The sequence below is a fragment of the Rhinolophus hipposideros genome (genome assembly GCF_964194185.1).
Source record: "Rhinolophus hipposideros genome assembly, chromosome: 21".
Taxonomy (NCBI): Eukaryota; Metazoa; Chordata; class Mammalia; order Chiroptera; family Rhinolophidae; genus Rhinolophus; species Rhinolophus hipposideros.
The window spans coordinates 1,554,769-1,579,415 of record NC_138067.1 but is presented as its reverse complement, the minus strand read 5'-3'; the positions used below and the strand labels follow the sequence as shown (position 1 = coordinate 1,579,415).

The following is a 24,647-nucleotide window of genomic DNA, read 5'->3' as shown; positions in this document are numbered from 1 at the left end:
CACTGAGATAATTTATACTTCTTTTGATGGGCACAGTTACCAAATGACAAAATAACTGTGTTTCGTAACATAAGGGTTAAATCTTAATCTCTAAGGTTTGCAAAGCCGCTACTTGCAGTCTCCTTAAAATTTAATATACCTCGTTAATGCTTCCTTGCAAACACTGAAGGATTTTTATGATTATAATCATGTGTTACAGCACCTAGTACTGTCTTAGCAGCATACTAATCAGCTTAATGAGATATTACTGCACTTTTTGTTGACTAAAGCAAAATCCCTTTTATTGTTCTAAAGCCTGTCCTTTACTTTCTTTTTTCCCCCCAAACATTATCTTGTTTTATTGTGTATCAGTAAATATCGTGCCATTGGGCTTTTTTTTTTTTTTTTTTTTTTTGGCCGAAACGTAAAATAATCTCTTTCATCTCAGAGTGGTGAATGTATTGAACGTGGGAACTGAAAACAAAAGCTCCAAGTGAGTCTGTTTGGTGTTTCCATTAAAGCCGTTCTGCTCCAAGGCCAACTTTGAACTGAACCAACAGGTGCAGGTGCCCCCGGGGGACAGGTGCCCCGAGGGGACAGGCGGGAGAGTTTGGCGTGTGGACCCTTGATTGGTTATCAGGTGTGGACAGTGGTAAAACATCCATGACTTAAATGTGAGTGAAGAATCGCAGCTGGTTAATAGAAAACACAAGGAGGACACTCCATCGCCAACACAGATTGGAGACCAGTGCCACAAGGCGTAATTGGCATTTAATAATTCATTTTCCCGTGAGCGTTGTCCCCTGTACTTCCTTAGCATGGCTGTGTGTAGGTGAGGCCCGCGATGCCATCCCTCGCCGGCTGGCGCTGGCGCTCCCCGAGCCGCGGTGCGCGCCCAGCTCTGAACTCTGTCTCATTTGCAGGGATGGAGGAGGCCAGCCTGTGCCTGGGCGCGTCCTCGGCGGCGCCGGAAGCGGAGCCCCCCCTGAGCGGCCCCGTCCTCAACGGCCAGTATGCCATGAGTCACAAGCTGCAGCACGTCACGTCGCCGCTGAGCCACGCGTTCCCCGAGCGGGACACGGCGCCCACGCCGCGGGACGAGAAGGCGCACGTGGCCCTGGGCGGCCCGCCGCTGGGCGGCCCGATGGCGCTGCTGGCCGGGCCGCTGGGCCGGGACGCGGACGGCGGCCTCAACGGGCGCGTGGACCTGCAGCAGTTCCTCAACGGGCAGAACCTCGGCATCATGTCGCAGATGAGCGACATCGAGGACGACGCGCGCAAGAACCGGAAGTACCCGTGCCCGCTGTGCGGCAAGCGCTTCCGCTTCAACAGCATCCTGTCGCTGCACATGCGCACGCACACGGGCGAGAAGCCCTTCAAGTGCCCCTACTGCGACCACCGCGCGGCGCAGAAGGGCAACCTCAAGATCCACCTGCGCACGCACAAGCTGGGCAACCTGGGCAAGGGGCGCGGGCGCGTGCGCGAGGAGAACCGCCTGCTGCACGAGCTGGAGGAGCGCGCCATCCTGCGCGACAAGCAGCTCAAGGGCGGCCTGCAGCCGCCGCGCCCCGCCCTGCAGCCGCCGCCCCCGCACGCGCCGCCCCCGCCGGCCGCCCGCGCCCCTGCCCCGCCCGACGCGGCGCCCTCGCCCCAGCCCCGGCCGGCGGGCGCGCAGGACGACGCGGCGGCCCCGGCCGGCGGCTTCCGCTGCACCTTCTGCAAGGGCAAGTTCAAGAAGCGCGAGGAGCGCGAGCGCCACATCCGCATCCTGCACAAGCCCTACAAGTGCACGCTGTGCGACTTCGCCGCCGCGCAGGAGGAGGAGCTCATCGGCCACGTGGAGAAGGCGCACATCACGGCCGAGGCCGCGCAGGGCCAGGGCGCCGGCGGCGGCGGCGAGCAGGCGGCCAACGAGTTCCGCTGCGAGGTGTGCGGGCAGGTGTTCAGCCAGGCCTGGTTCCTCAAGGGCCACATGCGCAAGCACAAGGACTCCTTCGAGCACTGCTGCCAGATCTGCGGCCGGCGCTTCAAGGAGCCCTGGTTCCTCAAGAACCACATGAAGGTGCACCTCAACAAGCTGTCGGCCAAGAGCAAGTCCCCCGGCGACGCCGAGGTGCCCGTGGCCCTGGGCGCCATGGCCCAGGAGGCCCACGCCACCCTGTACTCCCGGTACCTGTCCTGCCTGCAGGGCGGCTTCCTGGCCCCCGACAAAGCCGGCCTGAGCGAGCCCAGCCAGCTCTACGGCAAGGGGGAGCTGCCCGGCAAGGAGAAGGAGGTCCTGGGGAAGCTGCTGTCCCCCATCGCCAGCGTGGCCCACGGCCTCCCCGAGGGGGACAAGCAGTCCCTCCTGGGCTGCCTCAACCTGGTGCCGCCGCTGAAGTCCAGCTGCATCGAGCGGTTGCAGGCTGCTGCCAAAGCTGCCGAGATGGACCCTGTGAACAGCTACCAGGCTTGGCAGCTCATGGCCAGGGGCATGGCCGTGGACCACGGCTTCTTGTCGAAGGGACACCAGCTCCAGCGCAGCCAGGAAGACCCCCTGGCAAACGCCAGCGTCATCTTTGACAAGGAGAAGCGGGAGTACGTGCTAGTGGGAGCAGACGGCTCCAAGCAGAAGGTGCCTGCAGACTTGGGTCACAGCACGAAGGTGGGCGCCCAGAGGGACCTGCCGACCAAGCTGGAGCCTCTGGAAGGGGGCCGGGACTTTCTGTCACACGGGCTCCACCAGGCACTTGACTATAACCTCCAGGGCCCCGGGAGCATGAAGGAGAAGCCCACCGAGTGCCCCGACTGCGGTCGCGTGTTCCGCACCTACCACCAGGTGGTCGTGCACTCCCGCGTCCACAAGCGGGACCGCAAGGGGGACGAGGACGGGCTGCAGGTGGGCCTGGACGAGCGGCGCGGCTCAGGCAGTGACCAGGAGTCCCAGTCGGTGAGCCGCTCCACCACGCCGGGCTCTTCCAACGTCACCGAGGAGAGTGGGGTTGGCGGTGGGCTCTCCCAGACCGGGAGTGCCCAGGAGGACAGCCCACACCCTTCCTCGCCGTCTTCCTCAGGTAGGTTGCCAGGGCGGCTGGGGGAGGAGCAGCTGGCATCAGGGCCTCCTGCCCAGGTGCCTGGTTCTGCGCGGGCCCTTGCTGCTCTGCACAGTCAGGTCCGAGGTCATGGGGCTCGATGGCAGGTGTGGACCTGGCCTTTCTGCCCTGTCATTTCCCCTCTTTGGCTTTGCCGTCAATACTGGCTACCAGGAGAGCCAGCTGACCCTCCTCCCCCGTGTGGTAGAGATGGCCAGTGGGATGTGGCCTACCCTCCCCCTGCAGTTGTCTGCCCGCCCCACTTCATGCCCTGACCCCGTTCGCCATACCCTGCTGTCCAGACCTGGGAGCTGGCATTCTGCTCCGTCCTGGACGTGAACGAGAAAGTTGACACCGTCACCATCTTTCCCCCTGAGTAGATTCCCATAATCCTCTCCTTTGGACTCCGCAGTCTCCCTCCCCAGACCAAACCTGTGTCCTTCCAAAATTGTAGTGTGGCTCACTTGCCAGGTTCCTGTGACCTAAAGAACCATGCCACCCTCCTTTGTCACTTGGGGAAAGCACTGAGGTTTGAAACACAGATGCGCGACTGCATGTCTTAAATTGTACTGTGTTCCATGGGTGATACAGCTTGGGGGTCTAAAATAGCAAAGCAGAAAATCTGTCATCAAAATGTCTGTGAAATGCTGAAGCTTCCTGGCCCAGTTTGAAGAAAAGACAAAACAAAACAAACCAAAAAAACCCGCACGATCCTAAGATGGCTAAATTTCAGTTGCTGCCTACCAGCAGGTAAGCTGTCCCCTCCACCTGTGTTCCCAGGGCCCGGACTAATGGACACTAAATTGAAAGTTGTATCTCTAGCCCCTTATAAAGAAAGCATCTCGCTAATGCTGTAATCACTCTGCAGCCTAACAACAGAGGAAGTCATGCCATAACAAATGCCCGGTTACTAACGGCAACATTGATTTCTGCAATCAGCCATTAAGGCTGGAAAATGAAAGGCAGTTTGAGGCACCTCGAGGCTGCGTCGCTCACTGTTACCGAGGTGGCAGCTCACTGTGGAGGGTCGTTTCTAAAAAGTTTTTTCTTCTCTTTTTTCCCCCCTTCTGGGTTTCGATAAATATTTCCATATTGGAGGCGATCTCCGGCTGCAGTTACTAAGCGGACGCCAGTTTCGTTCTGTTGTTATTGTCATGCTTCAGTCCACCCTCTTCCAGGACAAAATTGGTGCTAAAATAAAGTGGTAGCCGGCCGGCTGATGACAAACCAGTAAAGAATTGTTAACACACACAAATGTGAACTGCACATTCCAGAGATTCCTATAGCACTTAATACCGCACTGCTTCAATACCCATGAAACACGCTGTGGGCTCTGGAGCCCTCCACTCGTGTGTGATTTATTTTTGGTGAGACACTCGGAGAGTCCAAGAGGACCCTGAGTGCCTCGGAGGGAGGGGAGGCCGCCCTGCCGGGAGTGGCCACTCCCTGGAGCAGACGAGATGTTAGGGCAGGGTTGTCACGTTTCACCGCCTGACAGCTACAACTGTGGAAACGGACCTCTGTGCGGAGGCAGCCAAGTGACAAGCGTCCCACTGTCACCAGGGGCTATTTCCGGGCTCCCGTGAAGAGGTCCCCTCTTCTGGGAAGTGTCGTCTCCATGTTTTGGATTGGGGACCTTTAAGGAGCAGAAAGCAGAGAGCAAAGCGGCTGGCCCAAGTTTTGGGGTGACGTGGAGGTAGCCCTCACAGATGTCCAACCCTCCCCGGACCTGCGGAAATGCGGCTGAGGTCTCAGCAGAATGTGCGACACCAAATGCTCTGCTCACTGATGACATGTTTTCCATGTTTCTCTCACCTTCTGGCCAAGTGATAGCCTTATGCTATTCCTATCTCTGTTGTTTCCGTATCTAAATACTCTGTTGAAAAAACCCATTTTGCTTAAAAGAACCAAGGGGGCTTAGGACTCAAAGGAGAATTTCACTCGAGTTGTGGTCATCTTCTCACTTTTATTTCCCCCATTGAAGTATTTTACAATTGTGAAGACTGATTCTTTCATTTCTGGTTGACTTCTTTGTTTTCTTCATATTCAAATTAGACCCTTTCATAATTTTCTGGCTAAGTGAGAAAATGGATGGCATACCAATATAGAGCCCAAGTCAGCTGCAGGCTGGGGCACTGAGGTTTTCCTGGGATTAGGACCTTTAACCAAATCTGGGTAGCCTTCCCTCTATTTCCAACAAGTATTACTTATACAAAGTGCGATTAAAATAAGCATTTAAATAAAAATTTTGACACAATAGGTATTTTGTTATTACCTGGTAGAGAGAAACCTGCAGGTTGAAGGGGAGGAAAAAAAAAATCTTTAAGCCCTTAAGTAAAGAAAGAAGTACTTATTAAGGCTTCTATTAAGAAATGACTGCAAAACACGGTTTTACAAATTTCTCAGACGGCATAACAATGTCGCAAAACTTAATTTGCATCACTTGATTCTTTTTTTGTTGGAAACTGGGTCAGTAGGGCCTGAGAAACTATTTTTTCAGATCTTAACCAATGAATTCTTCTTTATAAATCGCTGCTCTTAACATGATAGTAGTTGTGAATTCATCATAAAAACCCTTTTTACAGAGAGCCTCTTAGAACCGATCTCCAGAAGAAGGCTTACAATGAGTGGCAGAGGCGTCCTTTGTTATCTGATGTAATTCTTTGCAAAGGAGGATTGGGAACCGAGTGGCTGTTTAAAAATGTCTTGCTCAGACCGAGTCGAAGAAGGGGTCAAGTTTGCAATCAAACAGTTATTGCCGAGATGGGCGACTGTCACTGGCTAGGCTAATGTGGGGTGCAGCTGTTTGTTATGTGAGCAAAAGAATGTTTGAATCAGTGAGCATGTGAAAATGGTTCCAGTGAACCAGAAAACGCGTTTGTTCTTGGCCCCAAACTGCTGAGAACCAAGCTTCAAATCAACTGCGCAAACTAGGACCTTTGACAAATTGAGAGTCATATTTTCTAACAGAAAATGGACAAAACTAGTTGCGCAGACCACTTCCTCATCTTTCCCCTTTGTTTTGTTGCTGTTGTTTATTTGACTTACCAGCGATTTCACACGGTAGTGGAGGTCATTTCTGCCTCCATGTACAATGCAAGGGAAGACGTTTTGGAAGCAGCAGCTTATAAATGTTACTCTTTTATGACATTTAGAAAGCCGGCGGCTGTTGGGAGCTCCCTCATTTCTGGCTCGCATGCAAACGCTCTGACGGCGTTGATCTCTGCGTCTCTCCCTCAAACCTCAGCTGACACTGCTGGGATCCGAGGACCAAAGTTCTGATTCTTTCGAGTTCGCTCGGAATAATTAAAACTTAATGTACTAAGAAACGACACTGTTCATTATATCCAGCAGGGCACTTACCTTCTGCAGTCCTGTAATTTGGGAGAGGGGCTAATTGAAGTGTTGATGGTGGGAAAGGGGTAAGTGAATGCGTTGACCCTCCGTTCCTTAAATAAAGTCGGCCAAGTTCCATGATCAATGAATGGTAGCCAGGGAGCCATGCTCGAAGGAAACGCCCTAACTCTGTTACTGCTGATGTCACACTCTGAGGGTTCAGGCCTGGTTTGATCAGCGGGGCTCGCAGCCCTGCGGCTCTCCTGTTGCTGCTGCCTGAGCTGCGCTCCTGAAATGCGGGGTCTCCGTCCTGGGCTGGGCCTCTGACCTTAACCCCTGGCCTCCCTCGTCCAGGTCCTGCATGTACATCAGCTGGTAGTGACACGCTCTGTGTTCTTTCTTCTCCATCCTCTTCTCACAGGGCCGCTCCTCCCTGCCCCCCCCCCCAGTGGTAATCACCGCCCGCCCCACACAAACACATGCAGGCATCCACAAGCGGGTGGAGGGGGGTGTGGAGGGGGGGGTAGAAAAGGAAGAAGAAAAAATTTAAGTCTGAGGATTAAGATCTTCATTTTTTTCTTTTTTTGCTTGTGCATTCCAATTGTTCTTAAAATATTTGGCAATGTCAATTAGTAACTGAGCAGAGTTAGCTGATGAACACAATTTTCCAGTAGACTGAGCACCCTATTGTTGCCGAGCGAACAGCAGATTTCTGAGGTCATTATCATTCGCTGGTTGCTTGGCCCAGCTGCTTCCTGCAGCAAAAGCCAAACTTTATACTGGAGCTCAGGGATGGCTGCAGCAACAGGGGGCTGGCTGCAGGAGGGGCGGCTGCCCAGCCCAGACTCAGCGCAGGAAGCTGGAAGGGAGAGTTTCCAGGCCCTTCCAGGAAAACCTGCCTCGCAGGCTTCTCCTCTGGTCAGGCTGGTCCTGTCCAAGCACCTTGCGCCTCCAGGCAGGGGATTAAAGGACCAGGGGACGCCCCCCCCCCCCCCCCCCGCCCCCCAGGCTGGTGCTGTGGCAGCTAATCTCTTGGCTGAGCACAAATTTGGAAGACAATAATCCCATTTACAAATGCACTTAAAATTTGTTACCCAGTCTGTTACAGCCGTGCTGTGTTCCCCTATAGATAGACTCCTTCATTTTTATGAAACAGAAAAAGGAAAGGAAAACAAATCATTCCCTTAAAGATGAAATCAGTAACTTGAAATTAGTAAACTTGGGGTGACAAACGAGGAAGAGTATTTCGTTTCCCAGAGGGACGTTTCCAGCAGATAATGGTCTGAGTTCCCTGCAAATCAAACGCCTGTGGAAGGCTCCCTTTTTCTGCCCCGCTCCCGGCTCATGCCCTCACCCCCTGATCTGAGAGCTGCTGGTTCAGTGAGATGAAAAGCTGCACTTTTTTAAAGTTCAGCTGTTAAAACCCAGTGCCATCTGCAGCTCTTCGTCCCTGCCTGGAAGTGTGTGCGGGCGGCCGACGCGTTGGTACACAGGGAGGCTGCTGGGCCTGTGTGCCCAGGCTGGGCCCTGGCAGACGTGGGGTGGGGGGCTGACTCCTGGGGAGGGTCTGTCACCTTCCCCTGGGCCTGTGGCGCCTGCACCCTGGGTCCTGTTGCTGGAACTGGGCTAGAGAAGCCCTCAGACGCTGAGTCACACCTCCCTGTCCTGGGAGCTGGACACCTACTCCTTTTTCTAAGCGTCTTCTATTCGCTCCTGTGCTTTGATAATCTCGGAGAGACCATAATTGGGGAACACTCAGTACCACTCTGGGGCTGTTGCCGTCTCTCAGCTCTACACCCCACTCCAACGGGGCTGCACCACGCTGTCACTGAGTCTTTCAGAGGCAGGAATTATACTGGCTGGAAGTCTTCACATTGGGAGTGTGACGTAAAAGGCCCGAAGCAAAGCCTCCTCCACCTTCCTGTAGGGTCCAGACGCCATTCTGTGGTGAGGAATTCGGTTCCTGGCCACAGTGTCACCTTCCTGTAGCCCCTCTGCCTCCCTCTGCCCAGCTTCAGGATGCGCATAGGTAGCCCTGTGGCCCTCCAGACTCCTGCCCAGAGAGCTCCAAGAAGCCCTCCTGTACTGTGTTGACGCGAGCACCAGAAGCACTCATTTAAATCTAAATTTAATGGTGGTGTGAAAGACGCAGATGAGCTGAGGACACGGTGCAGTGGGTGAGGCCAAGAACTCAGCAGTCTGTCTTCAAAGCAGAGCGTGGGACTGTGTGTGTCCCACGGATCCAAGTGGGAGGTTCTGGGCTCAGGCCTTGGCCACCACCGCAGGCCAGTGGGGCTGCAATTAGCGTGTGCTTTGCACAGGGCCACGGAGTGGCCTCCCCTAGGCCATGTGGCCTAAAGCAGGTCCGTGAGCTCCCAGGGCCCACCTTGCACGTACTTGCTTGCTGTGCCTTTAGGTCACTGGGGATGCTGGCGGCCGCTTCTGGTTGGGGGACAGCCCAAGCTTGGGGTCCTACTGCTCACCCAAGTCCCTTCTTCGGTGTTAAGCTTGAGCCCTGCTCATGGGAGTGCCCTCCTGAGCGGGTAAGGCACGAAGGCTTCCTTGCCTCACACACCTATCAGCTGTTTTCTACGTTTCCCGTCTCTGCGAGGAGGTTCTGGTAGGTGGCCCTGGTGTCTCAAAGGGGGGGGGGGCAGGGGCAAGCTTTCACAAGTCCCCGCTTTACTGGCCCCCAAGAGTCTACTGGATTCTGGAGAGCAGCTGTGGGGCCACTTGGAGCTCCTGAGATGCAGAGCAGAGGGGACGCTGGGAAGGAGCTGTGTGGGCCGCGTTTGCACGTTCTGAGCCTGTGGGGTCAGCCCAGTGCGCAGCTTGCCCCTTTAACTGCCGAGCTGTTTTGGAGTGTTGATGGTGGGGGTGGAGAAACACCTGCAGAGACCCGGAGATTGGATTTGTGCAAATGTCCCAAATTCCTGATGATTGGGCTGGAACCTTTGCCATCTGCGACCCTGGGGCCTGCTTGCTGCCCTTCTGGGTTTCTCGCCTCCCTCTACCTCCCTGTCCTCTGTTGGCATCTGACAGGCTGGTCCCGCGCCCTTGTGGACTAGGCTGGCAGGGGCAGGCAGGAGGAGGGGCGCAGGAGGCTTGCAATGCAGAGAGGAGAGGGGGCTCTCCAGCAGGGTGTGGGCATTTGGTGGGGGCTGTCAGATCTCCCCGGGAGCTGAGCATTGCAGCAGCTGAGAGCAGCCATGGGTCCCCCTTGCCTTTTCCTGGCAGGATGGGGCAGCAGCAACATTTACTTAAGCTGTGGAGTTTGGCACCACTGCCACCAGGCACCATCTGGAAAGGCCTTCTCAGAAAGCATGGGCTCTCCCAGATAGCTCAGGGGAGCAGGACTTGGGCAGAGCTTCGGGGCTTTTTTCTTGAGCAGAACCTGAGCAGGGCTGGAGGTCTTCTGGGAACCACGCAGCCCCCTCCGGTTTGCACATAGCTTTCCTTTCCGACAGGCCTCGCCAGCTCATTCTGAGCCAGGTCCTGTTGGTTTGGCTTTGTCAGGAAGTACTCCCTTTCCTGGAGCTGTATTTCCACTTCTTTATTTTATATTGTATTTTGCTTACTGTTTCCACCTAACTCTTGGTATGTTGTGGGCGCAAAGGTGGGAGCCAGCCAGGGCTGTTCCGGTTAGTCCATGGTACGGCCCTAGCATAGCAGGGCTTTTAGCCTAATGTGAGAAACGAATGTCGTGCCTCTGAAAGGTGCTGGGGACACAGCACGGGGAACTGGGTGGCTCGGCTTGTGACAGACGAGGCCGAGCTAAGCAGAGATTTGTCACCGTCCTTTCCCTGGTCCATGTCTCCAGTAAAGGCTGCAGAGCCCCAGCAGTGCATGGCTGTGCGCTCCCTGCAGCTGGCTGGTGGTGGGCCAAGGCACAAAGCGGGCTGTGCCCAGGCTGGGGCGGCTGGGCGGAGTTCAGGAGCTCAGCTCAGGGCCTTTACCCCCCAGGGAGGGTTGTCCAGGGCCTGGCTTCTCATGGGCCTCATTTCTTGTTGCTGTGAGCCTGGGGGTTTTCGTGTGACACGTGGCATGTGTCTGAGAAAAATGACAAGCACAGCGCAGCTGACTCCTTGGCTGGGCTGCCCACTGTGCCACACAATGGGTGGGGGGCTTGCTCTCCTCTTGGAGGTGCCCAGCCCAGTGCTGTCAGGAGTGGGTGATGGGGGTTGGCGCTTCATGCTGGGTCACTTGCTTTCAAGGCGGGGCAGAGGGTTGTTTTCCAGCTTTTCCTGGGAAGTAGGGCACACTTTGGGAAACGATATGTTTTACTTCGTGCCTTGGTCCAGAACATTCCACAGAGGAATCCATTCTTTGTCTCGCTGAGAAAACTTGCTGGACCAGAGTTTAGGCAGATTCCCGTTTCTTTCCTTTTGTTTGATGGTAGTTTGAAAGCCATTTGATGTCCGGTGGAGCAGATCTCACTGTCGTGCCCTCTTCTCTTCATTAAAATCACGTCCTGAAGCTCCTCACTTAGCTTGCCGTCCGGTGTGTGGACACCCTCGGCGCTCTGCAATCATCTGGAGAGGCATTCTGGAAAATTTCCAACTTGCTTATGTTTAGTTGGACATAAAACGTGTGCATGGTTGTTTCCTTGAAGACCAAAACAGATACATCTTTCTCTTCATTGCCAAATATATTTTGGTAGATATGTTGCTATAGTAGGTGTTTTAATTTTGTGATTTGCCCGGAAAAATGGAAGTGATCCCTCAGCAAAGCTGCTGTGTGACATGAACGACTTCCTGTTGTGCCCTTCCCCAGCTGGGGCCTGAGCCCTCCCCCTTGGAATATCCTTGACCACTGACCCCCTCCTAGGGGACGTTTACTGCCTTTGTTGCTATTGTTGTTGTTTAATAAGTTATTTTTTCTTACTGTAATTCTTGTTCATCTTGGGCATTTAGAAAATACAGGTAAATAGCAATAATTAAAAATACAGGTGTGCCCACCAGCACTCAGCGATGACCACTCTGAACTTTTCAGTGCATGACTCCCAGTCCCTTCCTGCACCTAAAATCTATTTAACAAAAAAGCATCATGCTGCACCAACTTCTGCTTAAATATATAGTTTCTACTTAAATATATGAGGTCTGACATTTAAGTTCGTGAACTGGTTGCAACGCTGTTGCTCACCTTTTTTGACATCAGAGGGATTATTCATTATGAATTTGTACCACCTGGACAGTTAACCAAGTTTACTAGTTGGAAGAGCTGAAAAGGCTGCGTGAAAACGTTAGATGACCTGACGTTTTTGCCCATAATTCATGGCTCTTGCATCACGACAATGCACCAGCTCACACAGCACTGTCTGTGAGGGAGTTTTTAGCCAGTAAACAAATAACTGTATTGGAACACCCTCCCTACTCACCTGATCTGGCCCCCAGTGACTTCTTTCTTTACCCGAAGAGAAAGGAAATATTGAAAGGAGGACATTTTGGTGACATTCAGGACATCAAGGGTAATATGACGACAGCTCTGATATCCATTCCAGAAAAAGAGTTCCAACATTGCTTTGAAGGATGGACTAGGCGCTGGCATCGGTGCACAGCTTCCCAAGGGGAGGACTTCGAAGGTGACCACAGTGATATTCAGCAATGAGGGATGGAGCACGTTCTCTAGGATGAGTTTGTGAACTTAATTGTCCGACCTTGTATGTCATGTATTTTTGTCATGGAATGTTCTGTCACAGGATCAGCAAACGTTTTTTCTGTAAAGGGCCAGATAATAAATTTTTTAGGCTTTTGCAGGTCATGTTGTCTCCACCAAAGCCATAAATAAAAGGGCGTCCTGTGTTTCAGTAAAACTTTATTTACAAAAACAGGTGACAGGCAGATTTGGCCCTGGCAGGATGGGCTGTCTTTTGCAGAGTCCTGCTCTAAACTAACAAGTATGCTCTTTAGATACACCTTCACACAGGTAATGTTTTCTTAGAGTATATAGAAATACAGAGGAGCAAAGGAGAGAATCTGCGTCAGTAAACGGATGTCGCCAAACCCCTACCGCTAAGCATGATGGGACTTCCTTTGGTTTTCGTTTCTTCACCGGCATCTCTCTGATCGTCTGCACACTGTTTCCTTAGGTGCAGCTCCTGGTGGCAGGCGGGCAGTGCGGGAATGTTTGCCGCACGCCAGCGGGTTCCTCCTCAGGGCTCCCTTCCACCTACCTGCTGGGTGACGCCTTTGTCCCTTCACGGGCTCTTCATTGCAAACTCACTGGTTTCTTCATTCATTAATTCACTCATTCATTCATTCACGGGCAGGATGCTTACTGAGTGGGTTCTCAACACCCAGCACGAGGCACAGGGACGCAAAGCTCAATGGAGACACGTGGCTGCCTCCGGAAGCTCAGAGCCTGGGGAGCCTGGACGCGTCCTTAATGGAGTGACACTGATGGACAGGAGGGCTGACCCAGGGCCTGGAAGGGTGAAGGAACCTCCCCAGTCACCTGAGGAAGGTGACTCCAGGGAAGCAAACGCCCGGCTCAGCCTCTGGCTAGCTGTGCCCTCGCCCTGCTCTGAGCCAGAGTGGAAATCACTTTCTTCCTGGGGGAGGCAGGCCCCTCAAGCTGGGAAGGGAGCAGGATGGAACACTGGGGGGCTCGGAGCTTTGTGCACATGTGGCTGGCCAGGCAGCCCAGCACAGCACGTGGGGCTGCCCTGAGCAGGGCCAGTGGGCGCTCCACGCAGGGCGTGAGGGCAGGCTCCAGGCTCACCACGCTGGCCCCGACCACCCCGCCCCTCCCTAGGGGCCCCTGGTGGCCCCACCCAGGATGGGGGTCCAGAAGCAGGGCCTGGGGGGTCTGGCTCACTTCCTGTGCCAGCCTGCCTGACACTCCATGTCCCTCGGCCCGTTTAGCATCGCTTACGTGCTGCCCTTGCAGGCAGGCCCTGGGAGGTGACAGGCGTGGGACACGAGGCAGAGGCTGGCTGGTACCGGCCACCTGGAAGCATGCAGACGGGCTCTGAGCCCTTTGTGTCACATCTTGTGGCATCAACACTGAAACAAGCAGCCACTTCACACTGGCCTGGCCAAGCAGGAGGCTCTGGGCTGTCACTCCCCCCTGGGCACACCCAGGACAGGCCCAGGAAAGTGCAGCTCAGCTGGGGGCGGAGTCTGCTGTCACGGGGGAGGGGCCAGCAGGTGCAGGCTGCCCGGAGACGGGAGCCCTCCTTGTGACTGTCCGCGTGTCGTGCTGCGACATGAAGGTACTGTTGTGAGTGCTCGTGCTGTTCTGGCTGCGTGGGTGAGTATCTGCAAGGTGGCTGCAGCCTTTGGATGTAGGTTGCTGAGGGCACATGTGTGGCGTGTGCTTGTGTGTGTGTGTGTGTGTGTGTGTACGTGTGTGTTGGGCGTGCTTTGAGCTGCTTTGGAAGTGGCTGTGCACGCCCTGGGTATGCTTATCGAGGTGTGCACGGGTGAGGGTGGGCGGGGATGTGAATGTTGGCATGTGCCTGTGAGTATTGGGGTGTGCGTTGGGATGTGGTGTTGGGGTACACAGATGTGTGTTTGTGGCTGTGTGGTTTTGAGGGATGCTGTTTGCATGTTCAGATTTGTTAGTCAGGGTGCGTGTGTTGAGATGTAGGTGATGGTGTCAGACTGTGTGGTGTGCGGTTGGTTGTGTGTGTGGGCACTGCATTGGTCTGTGTTGGTGTTGACGCGTGTGTCAGTGGGATGTGTGTGCTGGGATGTGTGCACCGTATGTGCTTGCCCCGTGTGTGTTGGGATGGGCAATGCAGGGTCTGACCCCGCCCCCTTTCCCAGACCCTCAGAGCACTGCTGTGGGGTCTCCCGTCCCTGTTGCCAGGGCTGCAAGATTACTTGGATTTAGTTGGCCAAGTTCTGTGGCCACCGTGGAATCTAGGGTACGTACCTGGGGGTTGGAGGGGAGCCTCACTGAGCTCACCACAGCGCAGGCTCCTCAGAACCGTGTTGAGGCGTGTCCATCTGGTCGAAGCCTGGGCCCCTGAGCAGCTCAGGACCAAACGGCATTTCACGGCCTCTGTGTGCACTTGGCATGGGACTTGCCCATTTCTGAAACTTAAAACTCTTTTGCTGCTAGCCACTTCATAAAACCAGAAAGGAAACATGTCGGGACAGCACATGCTGGGTCAGGCCAGTCACCAAGGGGCGGGTGGGGTGGGGTGGTGGGAATCTTCCTGGAAATCGAAGGAGCAATGAAACCACTGTCAGCCCCACCAGAAGTTTGTAAAGCTGGGTGCTTTGGATCTAGTTGACCTTTCTGGTTTGTGTTGGAGGAAATGCAATCATCTCCAAGATGTGTGTCCTGGTGGGAGAACCGTGGGAGGGTCCTGGAAACCGCGGGGACAGGAAGCCATTGGTGGTGGAGGGCGGTGCCTGGAGGGAGAGCAGGGTCCCCAGCCGGGACTGTTTCTCACCAGGCACAGCAGGCCTGTGGACGCTGACAGGCCAACTTGGAGAGCTGTGGCCCCTCAGGAAATTGGGGTAGAACCTATCAGCACCCCGAAGGGTGACCCTGGATGGGAGGTGTCTGATGACGACAGGGGCTGTCAGGGATGGTGGGGCGAGTGGTGCTGCTGGCCCAAGGGGGTGTGGCCACTGCAATAGCTGGCCTCCGTCCCCTCCGTGTTAGAGCTCGCCACTGACCTCCCACTGCGCGTGGCCTGCAGTCCCTGGCCAGCCAGCCCCAGAGTCGCCCACTCGCCACCTTCACTGCTGAAGTGCCCTTAGCTCCTGTCTGTCCTCAGCCCTTACAGCCAGCCCCTTGTGGCCTTCGCATTGTCTGTCCTGTCGCAGGTGTGCTCTGGACACTGACTGCCGCGCTGGTTCCATCTCATCTTTCAGATCTTGCCTCCCACGTCCCTTCCTTCGGGTGGCCTTTCCATGACCCCGAGAGGAGATCCCCTTCTCCGGCCTGTCTGAGAGCATTGGTCGTGTTGTCACCTGTGAGGCCTTTGGGAAGCTCTGTGTGGCTTCCTGTTACTGCTTTGCGTGTGCTCTTGTCGCCTCCCCTGTTGGTGCGGCCCCCCGAGAGCAGGGCCTCTGTGTGTCCGTCCTCATCAGCTGCGCCCACAGCAGTGCCTGGCTTGGCACATGGTGGAGCCTTTTGAAAACATTGTGGCCAAAGACACGGAAGAGTTGCCGTGTGAACCATTTTCAGGTGTGTGGGTCAGTGGCATTAAGTGTGTTCACGTCCTTGTGCCACCGTCCCCACCATCCACAGGACTTTTTTCGTTTTGCAAAACCAAAACCCTTTATGTGTCAATCAGCAATGCCCCTCCCCTCCCCCAGCCTGGCAGCCACCTTCTTACCTTTTGTCCCTATGATTCGGGGGACTCGAGGTCGGTGCCATAGGTGAGCGGTATCGTACAGTGTCTGTCCTGTGTGACTGGCTTATTTCACTCAGCATTGTGTCCTCTCGGTCCGTCCGCTTTGTGACAGAATGTCCTTCCTTTTTAAGGCTGAATAATATTCCCTTGTGTGGATGGACCACATTTGGTGTTTCCATTCGTCTGTGGGCAGACATTTCCTTTGGCTTTTTCAGCAAACACTTCTGCGTGAGTGTGTGAATGCAGAGCCCCGGGCTCTTGCCTCCCTTTGTCCTGCCCACGGGGAAGACTTGTCGCTTTGAATCCGTGAAGGTGATTCATTCTGCCCTGTGCCCCTGGCCTCTAGCGCCATCTGGGCCACTTTCCTCGACAAAGTGCACGCGTTGGAGTCTGGGACTTGGCCGCCAAGACACTGAGCATTTTTGTGGGAGAGTTCCTGGCACAGGGACAAAGGTTGGCTCTGGTCAGACCTCGGCCCAGACACCGCGACTCAGGGCCGTGGGGGGTGCTGGGGACCCACTTCCTGCGGCACGGTGTTGCCTTCTGTCTCCGTCTGTCCAGGCTACTGTAGGAAATGCCGTAGACTGGTGTCTGAACAACGACATTTGTCCCTCTCAGTTCTGGAGGCTGGATGTCCAAGATCAAGGTGCTGGCAGATTTGGTGTCTTGGGGGTCGGCTTCCTGGTTCATGGGTGGCGCCTACTCTGTGTCCTCACAGGGAGGAAGGGAGAGGGGCCTCACTGAGGTCCATTTATAAGAACACTAATTATGGTCATGAGGGCTGCACCCCCATGACCTAATTATCTCCCAGAGGCTCTAGCCCAAATAGCATCACCATGGGGATATGGTTTCAACATACGGATTTGGGGAGACAGAAGCATTTGGTCTAAGCACGTCTTCCCTGGGCCCCCAAAGCAGTGTTGGATGTCCAGCCAGTTCTCCACACGTAAACATGACAGTAAAGAAAGTGGCAGGAGACGCCCGCACACCGCAGCTTTGTTGGACCCCTGCTGCCCACCCACCGGCTCACAGGTAAGCCCTGTCCTCACAGGGCAGCGCTACCAGCCAGGGCTCCTAGCCCTGCCCCACCTCTGACGTCACTGCTAAGCCGGGGCCGGTGGAAGCAGGTCCCAAAGCAGGTGTCTGGAGGGTTTAAATTCATTACATGCAGCCTTGGGCTGATGGACCCACTCGGGGATGGGAGAGGGACCTTGGGGTGACCAGGATGGCCACCCTGCAATCTCAGTACCGGGAACAAATGGGATCAAGCACATTCTGCTTTCCAGGGACTGTCCCCAACCCGCCCCACATCTTCCCACATGCTCTGTACTGGAGAAACACACTACTTAGCTGGCGGGGAAGCCAACTGCACCCCGTGGTCACCAGGGAGAAATGGGATGAAGAAGCATCATGTGAGGAAAGTCATCAGTGCGGTGCCCTTGCAGGCTGCCGCCACGCCCTCCTCCCAGGTGGGACGGAGGCTCCCAGGGGACGGCTTTCCGTGTGCCGCCGTCCGCCCTCCCCCACCGCTCGGGCCCATTGGGACCACAGCCTTCAGCTGCACCCTTTCTATTATTAATAGGGGGTCGTGAGCCTTTTATTTTGGAACAGTGTTAGCCATGCAGAGAAGGCGCAAGGATGATACGCACAGGACAGCTCCGTGTCCCCTCTGCAGCTTCCGCCTAACATTTCTAGGGCATGTTTGTCGCAAGGAGTGAGTCCATATTGATACCTTATCATTAATTTATTCAGATTTCCTTAGTTATCACCTAATGTCTTTATCTGTTCTAGGAGCCCTTCAAAGACACCACATTATGTTTAGTGTTTTTTTTTTTTTTGAATAAACTGTTATTTAGAACAGTTTCAGGTGCACAGCAGAATGGAGCAGGCTGTGCCGAGGGTCCCACGTCCCCTGCCCAGGCCCCGCCTCCCCCCGCGGCATCCCGGTCGTCCTGTCTCCCTGGTCTTCTCTGGGCTGGGACCGTTTCTCCCACGTCCCTTGTTTTTGGGACTGAGTTTCGGGGAGGACCATTCGGGTTTTACAGGCGGCCGTTCAGGTGGGATTCGCCTGAGGTCTCCCTTGGGTTGGGCTGGGGTTACGGGTGATGGGGGGAGACCACAGAGGTGGAGCGCCGTTCTCATCACGTCATATCAAGGGCGCATGCTGCAACCTGCCTTGTTGCTTGGTGTTGACCTTGGCCGCCTGGCTGAGGTCGTGTTTGGCAGGTTTCCACAGGGGAGGGCCACATCCCTTTTAAAGCAGGTGAGTAGGCAGGCCCAGCTACGTAATTTGCAGGCTCAGTGCAGAGTGAAAAGGTGGGGTCCATGGTTCCAAATTCTTAAGAATGTCAAGGTAGCGATAAGAGAACATTCCACCAAAGTCAGGGCCTCTGAGTGCAGGCCCTGTGTGACCGCACCCGTGACTCCATCCAGCGACCCCGTTTGGAGGACCGTTGCCGTGTCCCCCGGTGGCCCCAGAATCCTGGCCCGCGGTCTTTGACCCCTGGGAAGCTGGAGGGGGCTTGGCTGGGGAGGGTCAGAGGGACCCAGGGTGGGGGGTAGCAGCAACATGGACAGAGCATGTCGGCATGTCACCGGTGTCTGCATGTCCTGCTAAGTCACCTGCCAGAGAGCATGAAAACGGTGAGCTGAGCCCCCCAGGCTGTGCCTGGACAGAGAGAGAGCGGTCAGGGTGTGCGCGAGGCAGGAGTTGGTAACAGAGAAGCTCCGTGATTTTTTAAAATGGGCTGCCTTTATGGAGGGGGGCGCACTTTTTCTCAGTGCCCAGAGCAGCACTTTCCTCCCTGGAGCACCTTGGAATCTCTTATTTGCAAAATGCAGAATGAGCTGTGTACGCCGGGCAGACCAGGGAGGTTGGCCATGACCCTGGTGATGGCTTCCTCTCTCCTGCGGCTGGTGCGTTTGGAGAGACGAGCGCCGATCCTGGTCTCGGGTGCATACCTGTGGGAGCCCCGCAACAGCACCAGAGCCGCTGCTGGCTGGTCCTCACCCAGCTGTTCAGAGGGGGGTGTCTACGAGCCATATGGCGTGGAGTCTGCGTGCGGTGGTGAGGTAAGCGTGCGGACGCCGTTGGTCAGCATCTCACATGCAAATGTCGGCACCGCGTTCCAGGAGCGCCCTGTCGGAGGGCGCGGCATCCAGGTCTGTGTAATTATGTGGATTTGCACACTGACACCGCCACCCCGAACGACGCCTGCTGTCTTACCACCACGCTGCCCGGGGACATGCCGCCGTCGCTGGAGAGCAATTATGTAAACACGGTGTGCCATCTCTAAAGGGAGTGATGGAGTTGAGCACTTGTTGCAGAAATTAATAAGTGGCTGCTCCCACGGGAGAGAGGAGTCTCCCTGCGAGAACCTGCCGTCCAGCGTTGTGATGGATAAATGCGCCCGCAGGCACAGGTGACATAGGGCGAGTCACCCTTTTTCCTATCGATAGAATCAAACGGACAATTGTAGTCCGTGCCCTTAGCTGGGTACTTGACTAACATGAAATTATCACAAATAGATCCTTCTCCTCCTCTTTCCCTGTCAGAATCTTATCTGTCAGGCGCCTACGGGACTACCCACAGGTGTCCACCTAGACTGCAGGAAAGAAGGCACAGTGGGACAAGGTGTCAGGGGACAGTCACCCCGTCTGGCCGGGAGCATGTTGCAGCAAAAGTGGGTGACTCTGGAAAGGGAGATGAGGGCCAGGTTGTTAGCAGGTAAGGACTATATCCCGCAGGCACTGCAGCTCATGGGGGTGCGTGTGTGTGTGTGTGTGTGTGATGACGGAGGATTGCAGCAGCGCTACGCCGAGCAGCGTGTGGGGCTCCTGCTGCCCTGCGCAGGGTCCTGGGTCTGCACGGTGGTCCCCCGCACCCGGCAGACGTTTCGAGAGCTCCTGGGTCCCAGGGAGCGGCCTGGCCTGGCTCTGGGTGAGCCTGTCTCTGTCCCTCCTCGTCACTCCTTCGGGTCAGGGTGCTGACGCGCAGCCAGGACGTGCCACAGCAAAGCGTGGAGTGGTGCATTAGAGCAGGTTGGCTTTTCTCGTACTGTGAACATTGATTACTATTAATTAAGGTTGATATTTACAATCAGAGAGTACAGGAGCGGATCATTTTTTATTAATCACTAATCCAGATTCATCATTCGTCATCATCAAAATATTCAGACAGTGGACAGGGGCTGGGTTTTTCAAACCAAGTGAATGACTAAATTGTACTACATTGTGTGGAATCTCTGTTCTCTGTCACGTCTCTCTTTCCTGGTTTTCCCTGTTGTCACCTAAACTGGTCTCAGCTTCCTGCCCTTTCTCTGATCCTCGTCTCCCTCCCATCCCGCATCTGTTCGTCCCTTTTTGTTTCAGTTGGGATAAAATTGGGCTGTGTTGTCACATTCGTCTCAGGTGTACATGCACCGTGTCACACTTTGGCCTTTGTGTCCCCGCAGAGCGGCCAGCACAGTAAGTCTAGTTACTGTCCGTCCCAGACCGATGACCCCTTCCATCCACTTCGCCCGCCTCTGGCGCCCATCAGTTCGTTCTCTGTGTCTGTGAGTCTGTTTCTGTTCTGTTGGTTCTGTTTGTCAGATCCCACACATAAGTGAGATCACATGGTATTTGTCTGTCTGACTCACATCCATCCGTGCTGTTGCAAATGGCGGGACTTCCTCTTTCGTGGCTGAGTGGTTCTCCACTGTATGTCCACCCTCCCTCCTTTCCTCCCTCCCTCCCTCGCGTTCTTTTCCTCACCATGAATGACACATCTGGAGACTCTGCAACTTGCTCTTGAATTTCCGCGATGCGTCTTAAGGTCATCTTCCGTCGTGGCTGAGCGCTGGCTTCCTGCTCTGCGTGTCAGGGCAGGAGGACCGTACAGTGGGTACGTCATGGTGTGGTTTTCTGCTTATAGCCATTCCCCAGCCGGGGGACCTGTCAGGTATGCCCCCCCTTCCTCTCGGGCTGTGACAGTGACACAGGGGGCCTGGGTGCCCTCTGGGGTGTGTGGGAGCAGCCCCGCAGGCTTCCCAGCCTCTTACATCTTCCCTGTGCTTGGGTCCCCCGCACGGCGCGGCACTGCACCCCGCTGGTGAGGGTCCCCTCCTGGAACGCTGTCTGCTCGCCGTCTTCCCATGCTCAGATGTGCCCCCTCTTCCAGACGCTTAAAACAGATCTGCTTCCTCTTCTGAGATGTCCCTCGGAACTTGTCACTTTATTGTGAAGTCCATGTGGTGGTTTTACTCTGAATTTGAGTTTATACACAGCGATCGAATTCTCGCAGGCCATCACAGGTGCGTGGTGAGGGCAGGACGAGCTTGTGGGCTGTTGCGTGTGTCAGGGAACGGGGGCAGCTCAGGCTCTGGCTCCTCCTGGGCGCGGAGGGGGCCCCGGGCCGCCCCTGCCGTCTCTCTCTGCGGTGACTGGCCCCCCTCCCTCGGTCCAGAGGGGCGTGAGCGTGTCCTGTGGGAGGCGTAGGAAGCCGTGTGCTGCACAGCGACGCGGGCGCGGTGTGCTCTGGTGCTCAGATGGAATGCAGGGCCCTGGCCCGCCGCTTAGGAGCTCTTTTCTAAGTAGGTAAACAATTGTGGGTAATTTAATTTGTCTGTTATGGTGTCCGTGGATTTCCTCAGCGGGAGAATGATGCTAAAGTGTGGGTGTCCCTGCACAGAACTCAGGGAGACTCGGCCTCTGATTGTCAGCCATAAACGTCAAACTGTTCGACATGATTTTTCATGAAGGAATACAGCTCAGCAAAGGATGAGGTGCCCTTTGGCAGCCGTCCTCTTGGTTTGACTTGACTCTAGAAAGCAACTGGAACAGGGGCTCCTTCCGCCGCCCCTGCCCCTGTGGTTGGAGGCAGTGGACGTGGGGGCATGGGAAGGGGCCACTGGAGCCTTTAGTCTCTTAATTGCACCTTGAACCTGTAAAAGCCTCTAGTAACTTCCTGCAACACTGCCAACCTCTTCAGCTGCCTGCCAGGCTCGGGGGCCACGGGGCCTGTGGCTCTGCTCTCAGCCACTGCTCTCCAGCTGTGCTGGTCGGCTGACCGCTCCTCAGAGCGCTCCCATGTGGATGTGCCCCAGGGCCTTTGCACTTCTGTCCTCTCTGCATGAAGTCACACTCTTCTCCACTTTTGCCTGACCACTCGTCTCACCTGTATGCCCCACACTCTGTCGGTCCCTGACCATCCATCGCTCCTATATTTGTAACCTGTTGGAATTGTCTAATCGATGTTTTATTGGCACGTTATCTGCCTCTGCACTGGAATGTGAACTTCAGGAAGGCGGGGATGGTGTCTGGGCGTCCACTAGGGACATCCAGTGCCTGGAGACATTCGTTCTGCACAGTCTTCATGACATGACGGGTGCCGATGGGACATGTGTGCTCTGCAGTGACCTCTGCAAAGCGGTAGAACAAACACGTATCTTCTAAAACAGCAGCCTCCCAAGATGTGACAAGAGATGGCGGGCCTCCGTTCAGGGGCATCTCGCTCAGCAGACTCCCTCCCTCCCAGCCCGAGGAAGGGCTCCTGCCACTTTGCAGGCAACTGCTAATGTGTCTGGAGTGTGTGGCTGGGGGCTGTCACTGCCGCGTCCCCCCGGAAGCCGAGACCTGCTTGCTGCACTTGGACCGAGGACGGCGGGGCTGGCAGTCACCACAGACTCTTGAGTTCAGCTGATGAGTCAAAGGACTTGGGTGAAGTGGCGATTGCTGGTAGTTATCGTCGTCTAGAATAAAAAACGATCATCCTTTCCCTGGGTCTCGGGGACCCTCTGTTGTTCTGAGAGACTTGGGTCAGGAGTAGAGTTTTCTTACTCTGCAGAAATGAAAGTCCGTGTGCCTTCTCTAGCACTGAATGGAGTAGCCACTCTATTAAACCAAAGAACAGCAGCACCAGCAGCCTCGGGCCTGACGGCGTGGCCCCTCCCTCTTTCCCGACCTCGGTGACTAGAGGACAGAGGTCTCCTGTGAGGTCCTGGTGGATACAGCGAAAAGAACGGTTTCTGGGGATAACCCTCGGGAGTTGTTTCCCCCAGGGGAAAGTTTTGTGTTTGACCCTGAGAAGCAGATATTAAGAATTACCTGCTATGAAGTCATTTCGGCTGATTCAGTCTAAGCTTCTCATGTGCTCTCGGGCAGAGGTTTCAAGGTTGGGAGGGCTTTACCATCTCACGCTGCCCACCCATGTTTGTGGAGCTGAGCGAGGGGTCCAGCAGTGTCTGGGGCCTCCGGTTTAGACAGCACCTGGGATACGCAGGTCCTCCTGGGGTCCCCAGGCTCCCACCCAGCAGGCCTGGCCTCAGTCCTGGCTGTGATGCAACAGCTGTGGGCGCCTGAGCCCCGTGTCCTGTGTGTCCACTGGGGAGTGACAGTACCTCCTCCCATGACCAGCATGAGAAGGAAATGCTCCCTGTCCTTGTACGAAGCAGGGAGTGTGGCACAGAGCAGGCGCTCAGTAAATGTTTACTCCCTCCTCCCTCTCTCCTCTCTCTCTTTTCTCTCTCTCTCCTCTCTCCTCTCTCTCTGTCTCTCAGCCGTGAAATCTGCTCCTGAAAGTGGCAGCCCATGGTCATGGCCTTCCCTCGGGGCCCTGGTCAGGCCCGGCTGTTCCAGGGGCAGAGGTTGTGCCACCTTGAGCCTAATGTCGCTGTCTCGTCCCCCGTCCTCCCACCCTGGTGGTCAGTGTGTGTCGCCTGCTGGCATGGCCTGCCTGACGGCCCCCCCTCTTTTGGGCTCCATATCTGCCCCTCTGGGGACTACTGATTCAGTGCTTCCCGAGGGGCTGAGTGCTCAAGTCCTTCCTCCGGGGACTGGGTGAGACCCTGTCCTGTCCACAGGCAGCTCTGGGTTTGGACTCGGTCACTAGTGAGGACGCCACTGCTGTTACACACACCCGACCACTGTGGTGTCCTGGCATGCACTTCCCTTTTTCTCTCTCACAGAAAAGCCCATCTGTGTTGGCCCCGGGGGGCTGTCATGTAGGGGCCAGGCCAGGGGACTGCCCGTCGGTTCCAATGGTTGGCAGGTCGGGAAGGGCCCTGAAATCAGCTGTCAGGAAAGGGAGGCTGAGGAGGACGCAGGGTGATGGAGAGACCTTGGACGGGCCACTTCATCTGTCCTACCCGGTGGCGGAGCTCAGCCAGGGCCCCGGCTCACAAAGGGGAACCTGGGAAATGTCCCGGCTGGAATCCACTTCCGCAACCGCTCCAGGCCGTGGAAGGAGACACGGGTGGTTGGCGTGTGTCCTGCAGCCCCGCTGTTCAGTGATGGGGGGCTGTGACTCTCGTTCGGTCGTCCCCTGCCCAGCACCCTACTTGCCAAGCACTGGCCACCAGCTCCCATGCTGTTCACAGCTTCTGGGTTTCCAGAAAGCCCTGCGTCACGCAGGGTGGACTGACAGCCAGTTCCTGGGGGGTCCGTGCTGGGCTGTGGGGATCAGGATTCCCTCCTCCCGCTTCTGCCTACCCTCCTCTGACAGTAACATGTCGGCTAAAATCAGGCTGCCTGTCACTGCCCCACAGTGGCCCTGACTTCCTGCCATAGTCTTGCTCTGTGTCCCTAATAACGCGTTTATTCCCTTAGCCTTTGCTAGAGAAAAGGTCATCGCAGGTCCCAACCACTTACATCTAAGATTTCCCAGTAACACGTTCCTTCCTTGTCCCATATTTTATCCAAGTCATCAATCAATGCTTGATTTACTGGGCACATATATGTGTGTGTGTATAATTTACGTGCATGTGTGTAAGTGTACGTGCCCGGGTGTTTGTGCGTGCGTGGATGTACACATGCATGTCTGTGTTGGAGGCCACTGTGTTCTTCTCGAATCCCCCGCCTGGGCAGTCACGCTGGCTCCTCCAGGCCCCGTACCCTTCCCCCTGGGCCCCCTGGTGACAGCACAGCATGTGCAGTGTCCCTGTCGTGCTAGCCTAGACGCGTGCCCT

General features: G+C 55.5%; 1 protein-coding gene across 4 annotated transcripts in view; it reads left to right on the top strand.

The window, feature by feature from the left end:
• ZNF536 (zinc finger protein 536) overlaps positions 1–24,647 on the top strand; it is a 395,518-nt gene that overhangs the window by 191,226 nt on the left and 179,645 nt on the right. For all 4 annotated transcript variants that reach the window (XM_081032919.1, XM_081032920.1, XM_081032921.1 and 1 more), the window contains exon 3: positions 903–3,032. In XM_081032919.1, the coding sequence (XP_080889045.1) occupies positions 905–3,032 (2,128 nt within the window). In that variant the 5' untranslated portion in view covers positions 903–904. The remainder of the gene's footprint in view (positions 1–902; positions 3,033–24,647) is intronic.